Genomic DNA, 10,475 nt, shown 5'->3' with positions numbered 1-10,475 from the left:
TTTCACTTAGATCCGACACTAATTTAGTGTTTCGGCGGTGTGATAACGGGCCAAATAATAAATAAATATTCGAAATAACTAATTATAATTAGTTATATAAGTCCGCCATCATCAGGAATCCACTTATATGTGTAAATCAAATATTGATTATTTATTCTATTTGATTTATTGTATACCGGTAAGTTTTTTCAATCGTAGAACCGGTCAGGGAATTTCCCAAGGTCATGCTATGTTTATTTATATTATAAACATAGATGGAAGTTGTTTGCAGAAATATGCAGGAATGTTACAATAAGTTAATATATCAGTGAATGATCTGGTTCATTACATTGTAATTGACCAGTAGGTGATTTTTTTTTTTTAAAAAAAACATTCATTTTAGTTTGGAACTAGTTAGGAGATCTCCTAATTTTTTATGTTTTTTATAAGCTATGATTGGTTTGTCTTTGATATTTCTTTGAGATCGGGTTCTCATGATAGAGTGTGCCAGTATTTCAGTGATTTCTTTTTGATATTACAAATGGCTGGGTTAAATTTTGTAACCATGACCAATGGTATATCAGAGTTACTGTTAACTTTCTTTTTCTGATCTAAATGGTCTCTTTTGTAATTTTCCAGAATATTGTTCATTGAGTTATTTATCTCATTTTCATTGTATCCTCTTTTCAACAGAGAAACTTTGAACTTCTCGACAGCATTGTAAAATATTTTAGAATTGCTTGTATTGCGTAAATGACGAATGATTTCGCCTTTTATAATGCCCTGGAAAACTGAAGGGCTGTGTGCACTATTGCGTTCAAGATACAGGAAAGTATTAGTAGGTTTGATGAAAGTTTTAACATGCAGAATCCCTTCTAATTCAAACCTTTCTCCCTTAAATAGGGAGATGTCAAGGAAGTTCATTTCTTTGTCAGAATTATTATGTGAATAATGTGAATTTTAACAGAGGATGATGCGAATTTGCTATTTGGAAAAATTGATGAATTTCATCTATTTTCCCTTGATAGATTATAAATCCATCATCTCGATATCGACCGTGATAAACAATATTTTGTTCAAATGGAAATTTGTTTAGAATTTCTCATTCTGATGTCGCACACTTCAGGACTGCATTTTGAACCCATTGCACAGCCTATAATTTGCTTATATTTCTTAGAATTAAATTCAAAGACATTATTCTCTAATATTGTTTGTAATAACCCCAGAAGATCTTCTGTAGGTGGTGAAGGAATTTTGAATTCTCCTTTGTTGTATTTAGAATATGCATCACTGACAGCTTTGAGTAATTCATTGAACTGCATATTTGTATACAGGGATGTAACATCATAACTGACCATTATGCATTCAATATGAGGTCTAAGTTTTTCTATTTTTACAATGAAATCAGAGCTATCTCTGATGTAAGTGGATTGTGTTTTGACTATTGGTATTAGGAAGTAATTAACGTATTGGCTGATTCGTTCCGTCACCGACCCGCATTGCGAGATAATAGGTTGTGCTGGGCAAATGATTTCATGATTGCAGTGGCCTTGTTCCTTGATTAGATCAAACATCGTCTGATCTAATTTGTGAAGTTTAGGTAGTAAGTATAATCTACCTATTCGTGGATGCGTAAAGTCCATTAAAAATCTATATGTAACTTTATCCACATACCCATTTGCTTTAAGTTCATTGATTTTATTTTCAATATTCCTTTGGAGTAATGACAAATCAAAATTGTCAATTATTTCGTAATATTTAGTGTTCAGTTGGCGATCGCCTTCCTTTATATAATCGTGTTTGTTCATAACAACACATATGTTGTTTTTGTCAGCCTTTTTAATTACAATATCGTTGCGATTTCGTAATTGGTTGAGCGCTCTTCTCTCACGTTGAGATAAATTATGTGAGCATTTTTTTATTTGAATTGAGGAAAGTTCAAGTTTAGTTTTATCGAAATAGGTTTCAAGTGCACCTATAATCTTAGGTGGTTCATATCCACTCTTAGTATAGAAAGGATGAATTTCATCGTCATTAGTCTTGAAATTGAACTTACATCTCATTTTACGTGCGAGTTCATCAAAATCTTTCAGTAAGTCGTTTTTAGCTACTTTTGTCGCTTATACCCTTTTGAATCCATGGCTAACTATTTCAATGATATTTTCTGAAATAGGGAAACAGTTTGATTCCTCTTTACCGGAAGTAGAACAACTTAAACCGCCATGTTCATTTAGAATTCCAGAAATCATAATTGAATTTATTGCAAATGAAATTGTTAAAATGTCATCTTCGAAAGCCACGGGTATTGATGGTTTGTCTGTAAAACTTTTAAAGATGTCTTTTAATCAAATAGGTGATATATTACATTTTATATTTAATGAATGTATATCATCATGTACATTTGTTGATGCATGAAAAAGAGCAAGAGTAGTTCCATTGTACAAGGCAGGTGATGAAAATCTAGTAAACAATTACAGATCCGTATCTATTTTGCCAATCGTTAGCAAAATCATTGAGCGTCATATGTTTTTAATTTTTTTTTTTTTTTGAATATTTATCAAAGAACAAACTAATAAATGAAAGTCAATCAGGTTTTCGGCTAGGTCACTCATGTGAAACAGCACTAGACAATCTAGCAGATAAATGGTTTAAAAACATGGAGGACGGTAAACTTACTGGAGTTCTGTTTATTGACCTGAGTAAGGCCTTTGATACAGTCAATCATAAAGTTCTTTTTTTTTCATTTTTATCTTTTAAATCGTAAGCAATGTGTCAGTTGGCGAGGTGCTCTGTCTCGAGAAAAAGAAATATCTTTAGGTGTCCCTCAAGGGTCAATTTAAGGACCGTTATTTTTTTATTTGATATATCAATGACTACTCAAAATGTCTTAAACATTCGTAAGACACAATGTACGCAGACGACACCTCGTAGGATGTAAGCGATAAATGCATAGACGTTATTGAGAAAAAAAACTTTAAGAAGATTTAGAGTTAGGAATTCAATGGATGATAAAAAAAAAATAAGCTCAGTATAAATCTCCAAAAAAACGCAGTGCATGCTTATTGGCACATCCAAAAGGTTACAAAAATGTAGAAATCTTATCATAAATTTTAATGATGTTCAAATTGAATTTGTGAAGCAGGCCAAATTACTTGGTGTTTATATTGATAATACCTTATCTTGGGATGTTCATGTTGACTTTATTTCAAAGAAAATTTTAAGAAAACTTGCTGTGCTTAAGAGAGTGAGTCATTTTATGCCACCGAATGCTTTAATTAAGGTTTTTAATAGCATTGTATTTCCACATTTTACTTACTGTTTCACTGTTTGGTGCAATGTGAAAAATCAAATGTTTTTAGAAAAAATGTACAAACTTCAAAAGAGGGCAGCTAGGATACTCTTAAACATTCGAGATATTTTAACTCCTACTACCTTTTTATTTTCCTGTTTAAACTGGATGCCAATCAAGGATTATTTTATGTTTAGACAGGTCATTTTTCTATATTTAAGGTTTTAAACAATCAAATGCCAGATTATTTGAATGTGTTTCAATATACAAGAGATGTCAATTGTCGCCAAACCAGGTCGAATGATTTTATGTCAAACATATTGTATTTACCACGAGCCAAAACAGAAAATTATAAACGTTCTTTTAGATATTCATCTGCATTTTTATGGAACAAACTGTCAGAAAATGTTCGAAATTCTAGGTCAGTGGATATGTTTAAATCTGTGTATCTCGCTGAGTATTTAAACAGACCCAATACTTAAAATGGATTTTCCCCAATGTGTGAGTGCATAAAAGATATGCTTCTTCATGTTTATACATGTATATGTTGTATTTTTTATATCTTGTGTTTATATTAAGATGTTAATTTTGTATATCCTTATGTGATTGTAAATATGTTTTAATGCAGGACCACAATGAAAACTTGCTTTATGCTAATTGTGTTATCATGGATAAATAAAGGTTATTATTATTATTATTACTTTAGTATTTTAGCATGTAGGTCACAGTCAAGGTTAATAGGTCATTGACTTTGATGTCGTTTGTAAGAACGTTTTTTATTGAAGAATGCATGCTAAATATGAAATCTCTATTTCTCTTGGTTCAAAAGTTATGGCGAAGGTTTAAGTTGTCAACAGACAAACAAACAAAAAGACATAACAAAAGCAATATGCGACCCCGATCTGCCGATCCGGACACATAAAAAGAGTTTTTTCAACTTTGTTCCCTGTTACATATAATTTAGCTTATGGCATGAAAAAAATACAATGAATGAACAAGATTCGTGTGTGAAACACTATGCACCCGGCAACAACAAAGTTCGAAAAAGCTATTTTAACATAAATGTCACAGTCAAGGTCACAAGATCATCGATCTCGGTGCATTTAAGGGAATTAATTAGTGGAGCAATTAAACAATCTTGAATAAGTAAGCTAAAATAAAGTTCTCGCGTATAAAAGTGATTTACAGTACTTTTATACCAGACTGGTTTAAGTACAAAGAAGAACTATATGCTGTTGCAAGTATCAGCATAATCAAACCAGAAGGCATCCCTTCAAAGATTACGTGACTTCTGATTTTCAACCTTAGGGAAAAAAAACATTTTCTAATTTTTTTTCTAAGATATATATATATATATATATATATATATATATATATATATATATATATATATATATATATATATATATATATATATATATAAAGCACTGAAAATGACCAACGACACGAACAATTGTTCGTGTCGTTGGTCATTTTTAGTGCTTTATATAAATTTCCATCCGTGACCTTGTATATACTTGGTAGATTCGACATTCAGGATATACAGTGTTGTTGGGTTTTTTTTAGTGCTTGACAGGCCTTTTGATTTAATCTCAAGGGCTTCAAGGGATGTTTCCGTTCATGTTACTGACAGTGTCATTGTTTTGGACCCCAGCATTTAGTTAAAGTGACAAATATATAAGTATTCATTTATATATAACTTTTTAGTCACAGTGCATTTGAACTGTATTTACAGCTACATAAACATGTTTATGATGTTTCATTATTTTGCTTTATGAAAGTTCTTATAAATTTGCTAACGGTACTACTTAGCATTTGATAATGGTTAGTAATAATAGGTATGGAATGATGTACAATCTAATCTGTATGTGGATTGATGAAGAAGTTCGAAAGAAATTTCTTTTTAAAAAGTCTTCATAAGTAATGATAAGTTTTATTTGTAACATAGTAATTACAGCTTAAAACTCTAGTTTTTAACAATGAGTGTAAGTGGACTAAATGCTGCATCTCTACCACAGTGTATCAGTTTGGTAAATATATATTTTCTTACAACCCACAACCTCCTGGCAAACGTAGATTAGTGGTGTATATTATTAGTACCAGGGTACGGGTGGATAACTGTTTGTATATCTTGTGAGGCAAGCCGTGACAGGTATGAATTAGTAACCGGGTATCATCTTGTACCCAGTCACTACAAAACTGTGGTGAATTCATCCCAACAATGCTATAACAGTTAAACAATCCTCGAACGTGTCCATGTTCTTCTTCACCCTACAACTATGTGAATCTTGGGCCTCTTAAGGTACTTTAACTCCAAGGTTCTGAAAATTGGGCATTAGCAGATTGAAAATGCTAACAAAAATATCTCATAATTCTCATAGTCATTTGTTTTTTCTTCAATCTTGATCTTCAACGTTATTGATATTATATAGGGAAAATAAGTACCGGTAAATCTCGAATAAATTTTCTTAAAAATGCAAATAAAACTACCTACTATGCATTTTCAAATTTGATCATTAAAACACATTTAAGAAATAAAAATCTTAGGTATCCAGGCAATTGAATAAATTGCATAATTTTTATACACATAATTTAATTTTAGTTTCTTCTATTGACTTCGACCATTTTACAAAGCATAATATATAGAGATTTCCCTAACATTGCAAAAACACTATAGATCACTTCTAATTTCATATCATGTTAGAGAACCTCAAGCTCTTTAAATATTTAATTTTAAAAAAATTCGAATTTTATAAAACTTTTCTGAAAGCCTCAAAGAACCTTGAATCAAACTGAGTGGTATAAAATGAAAACAATTGCATGAAAAGGTTTAGTTTTCATGCTTCAAGACGCCTGAATTAAATTACAAATCAATAGTTATCTTTCCTGACTGAGTATAGGAGTACATTAATTAGTTTTTGTTTTGATTCACTGCATATATTTGATTTTCTTCACTTGTTTATTTCTCCATTGAGCAACAAACAGATTGTCATTTGTATCTGTACACAGTCCATAAGGATAACTTAGTCCAAAGACTATGTAACGGAGGAACTGTCCATCCTGGTCTATGATGTAGACACATTCATTTTTAAAATCAGCTGTAAGGATGTGACTCTGACTGTCTGTTGTGATTCCTCTTGGTTCGAATGGATGGTTATTTGGTGCAGGAGTATGCCCAGTGAACTTGAATCTAAGTTTACCTGCATGATTGACTACTACCACTGCTCCAGCTCTATAGTCAGACACACATATATCTAAGTTTCCGTTTTCAGTAATATTTCTGCAAAAACATCCAGATGAAAAGAGAGGTTTACCTCCATCATCGAACTTAATGATCTGTTTCTGACTGGTACCAGAGTAACGGACAACTTTTGTTTGTACGCAGTCATCATTTTCCATAATAACCAATAGGTCACCGGAAGAGGTACTACATGCAGATCGAGGTTTCCAATTCTGTAGTCTGATCACCTCCTCTATCTTCCCATTCTTCACAATGTTCACAGTTCTATCACTATAATCAGTATAAACTAGATCTCCACTTTTTGTCACTGCTATGTCCTCTGGTCTGCTCCCTGACTTGGTTTTGATTGACTTGAGTAGTGATCCCTGATTGATGCTGTAGAGTTTCATGGTGCTGTCATTTCCACTTGTCCAGATTTCTTCATCACTCAGACAGGCCACGTTATGAAGGTGTCTATACCCTGTATCTATATCTATGGTGCTGACAATCTCTGGTTCATCAAGTAGTTGTTTAACTGAAGGAGAGGATCCAGCTTCTGGTAATTTTTCTGTAGTCTTCAAGCTGTACCCATGTTCATCTGCAGTTAAGGAACTCGGTGATAAAATTCCAAACAGTTGGATAAGATTTTTCCCTTCGATTCTCTCTGGTATAAATCTTGGCAAATATGTTACAAATTTTTGTGGCAGGTTTCTATATTTTGCCACAATAGAACCTGATGTAACTTTCAACAGCTTTGAAATGTCTTTAGAGTTCACATTTTGTTCAACTGCATTGATTTCCTCCTTGATTTCAGATATTCTCTTGCTAATTCCATCCATATGGTTCTGTAGATTTTGTAACTGTGTGATTTTCATTTCATCAACTTCAGCATTGAGTTTGTTGACAATTTTGTCAATTTCTCTGTGCCAGTCCTCTCCATGTTTTGCTATGGCTGTTGAGAGATCTCCATATTCTTTTTTCTAACTGACTCATTCTGTTTTGTACATCAGACGCAATGTCCCGGTATGTTGGGCAAATGGTATCAATTAATTCATTTCTTTCTTTTATAAAAATGTCTTTCCTTTCATCCAGAACTCGCAAGATTTTAGATAATTCATGACCTACATGTTGCTGCGATTCAATGCAGCTAATGCAGATAGGAATTGCACATTGATTACAATACATTTCACATCGTTCTTTGACATGAGAAGTGCATCTTGGGTAGAGAGGGGTAGATTTTCTAAGAGCAAATCTGACTATGTCATGTTTTTGGGATTCGTCAGATACCATATGATCACCAACACAGGCCTTACACATGTTGACAAGACATGTATCACAGTGCATCTGTACCATAGCGGTCTCACACAAGTCACATCTTATCACATCCTGGGCACTGGTACAAGGGTCCATGGTTATATTTTGCCTAAATTGAGAAGAATATTGATAATCGCTCATTATATATCTACATGTATACATTCCAAATCCAATGATTAGGATAATAAGTTAAATCTTGGTGAAGAAAATGAACGGAAATATATGATTTATGAATCTGTTTCCTGAAATTGTAATTTTTGAGATGGTGAATAGCAAATCATGAAATAAAGGAATGACTTTTGACAAAATCTAAAACTAGTTTACCAGTACATTAAGAATATTCCAGAAAAGAAATCGCTTTTCATGACTCCATCTTCACTGATGAACAATATTGTTTAAAATTTGGATGTGCTTTATCTTTAAAATCCTCTGACCTCTCGCTCTGGAGATATTCGGACAGAAAATTTCAAACTTAAAGAAGACTGCTTTGGTTTACTCTGTTTTCCGATCAGTTCAGGGTAGCATATGTTAATGCTTGTTAAAGATTTGACTTATATACTGAAAGGAAAAAGAAACGCAGGAGAGCATAATATTGGGGAAAAAAATTTGATCGCATGACCGAAAATAACGAAAATTTGTCAGATGAGAAATTTAGTTTATATGCACCTTAATCAGTGTTCAGAAGTACTCAACCGTAAAATGTACGACATCATGTAGGGAAAACGCTAAAAGCCCAAAACACGTGCAATTTGATGACGACGAGTTTGTCAGCAATTTTTGTTGCACAATTTGATGCACCTGAGGTATACACATTGTTTTTCAATATTTAGAGTCGATATGAATTTCTTGCAATCTTGGTACAATGTACGGAAGTTCAATGTGGTATGGTTTTCGAATTTCCTTAGAAATAAAAAAGGCAACAACTCAATAACTAAACAGTTCCTTGTGAATTTTACCTCATAAAACTTGTTACCCGTTGTAAGAGAGGACATGGAATGGTTTCCAATCAACTGTGACGATATCGTTAACGCGAACCAGAGTCATGTTACAAGCCGATTATTCGTCCTGCCATCTCTTAAATCGCAATCTTACTACCACAAAAACCGCCTTTTATACAGTAGACTATTGTAATCATTATATTCTCACGAAAAAAAACAATTTCGCAATTTGGCTTTTTGAGACAATCAGCTTACTATTGTGTTCCTCTCACTGGCGCATGCATGTGTCGTATGAATAATTTCCCATGTCCAATATTGCCAGGGTTTAAAAAATACTCACTCTCATGAATTTTATGGAAAGGAGAAATAACACTCATTGAGAGATGTACAGGAGAGACATTGAAGATAACGTTAGCTTTCGATTTTCACTTTTCACTTTTGGGGGGTATCGTCTTATGAGCTTCAATAACACATGAATTATTAGACAAAATCAAATGGGATTTTGGTTATGTCTTTTGAAAGATGATTTTAAAAGTTAGATAGGAATAATGAAAAAAAATTGAAAGAAAAATAAATTTATTCACCTCAAAAGTTTACCCTGCGTTTCTTTTTCCTTTCAGTATCTAAACAGGTCGAGGAAACTATTTTCTGTGACGTCGGAATAAATTTACATTTTAAGTGGGGAACCAACGTGACTGACAAATCGACCAATCAGCTCAATGAGTTGCATTACGGGCTACTACAAAAATACCATACCTGTGTTTTGAAAAAGCAAATATCTTAAATCACTCTCGGAAAAACGTGATGCATTTTTCCAAGCATTTTAAACGCTTAATACGCTATGAACATCATTATTTACTAATTCCATGCTCACATTTATATACAAATGATTTACAATGATTAAAATTAGGGTTTTCTCCACTCCATTGTACAAATCCGTTTGTTGACAGTTTTCCCCCGTGCTGTGCTTTCAGTGAAAAGTCAATTTCATGTGACTATTCCTTGGTTCAAAAACAATCAACTCTGAGGTGTGCTCACGTATTGACATTGTTTACAACGTATACAACTTAGAAATACATGCTAGTCACGTTTTATGATCAATATGCAAATGGGTTTATATGACAGGTAAATTAAAAAAGTGCAACTTAAGATACAAGATACAAGATACAAGATTTTATTAATCCAATTTGGGCCCCCGGAGGAGCAAAAAGATTTACAAATAGAAGGAGGAGGATCCAAATGATAGAACAAACATGATGATGATATTACAAAATTATTACACTTATTATGTTCCCCAAACGAAGTTGGGGAACATATTGTTTTTACTCTGTTTCTTATTATGTTCCCCAAACGAAGTTGGGGAACATATTGTTTTTACTTTGTTAAGGTCTTCCGTCTTCACGGAAGACCTTATAGTGATTCTACTGTTTCTTATTATTATTATTCTTATTATTATTATTCTTTTTTTTGACAAAATTTTGTGCAGGCGATTACTCGAAAACTATTCGGCGGTTTTCAATGAAACTTTCAAAAAATTTGTGTCATTATATGAAGTTGTTACTTCCGAAGAAAAATTTGGAAAATTCGCTTCCAGTGCCAAGTTATGGGCAATTTCCTGATTTTAAAATGCAATTTTGTCGCCCCTTTTTGTCGAAAATGGTTAAAGATATAAACTGGAGACTTATTGGAGACGATAGCTCGTGACTTTCTGGTTTGCAGAATCACCTTTTAATGC

General features: G+C 32.8%; 1 protein-coding gene across 1 annotated transcript; it reads right to left on the bottom strand.

Moving 5' to 3' along the window:
- Positions 1-6,769: 6,769 nt before the first annotated feature.
- LOC134261149 (uncharacterized) lies at positions 6,770-7,898 on the bottom strand (the record flags this gene model as incomplete). The annotated part of the gene is made up of 2 exons (XM_062743608.1): positions 7,672-7,898; positions 6,770-7,409 (listed from the first exon to the last, which is right to left on the bottom strand). Coding segments are annotated over exons 1-2 (867 nt in total), but the record flags the coding sequence as incomplete, so codon positions are not given.
- Between the last annotated feature and the right edge of the window lie 2,577 nt (positions 7,899-10,475).

This window comes from Saccostrea cucullata, unplaced genomic scaffold (assembly GCF_032062105.1).
Source record: "Saccostrea cucullata isolate Sc308-1 unplaced genomic scaffold, CSIRO_AGI_Scuc_v1 ctg15141, whole genome shotgun sequence".
NCBI lineage: Eukaryota > Metazoa > Mollusca > Bivalvia > Ostreida > Ostreidae > Saccostrea > Saccostrea cuccullata.
Note: the sequence above shows the minus strand (reverse complement) of the source record. Positions and strands in the feature narration are given on the sequence as shown.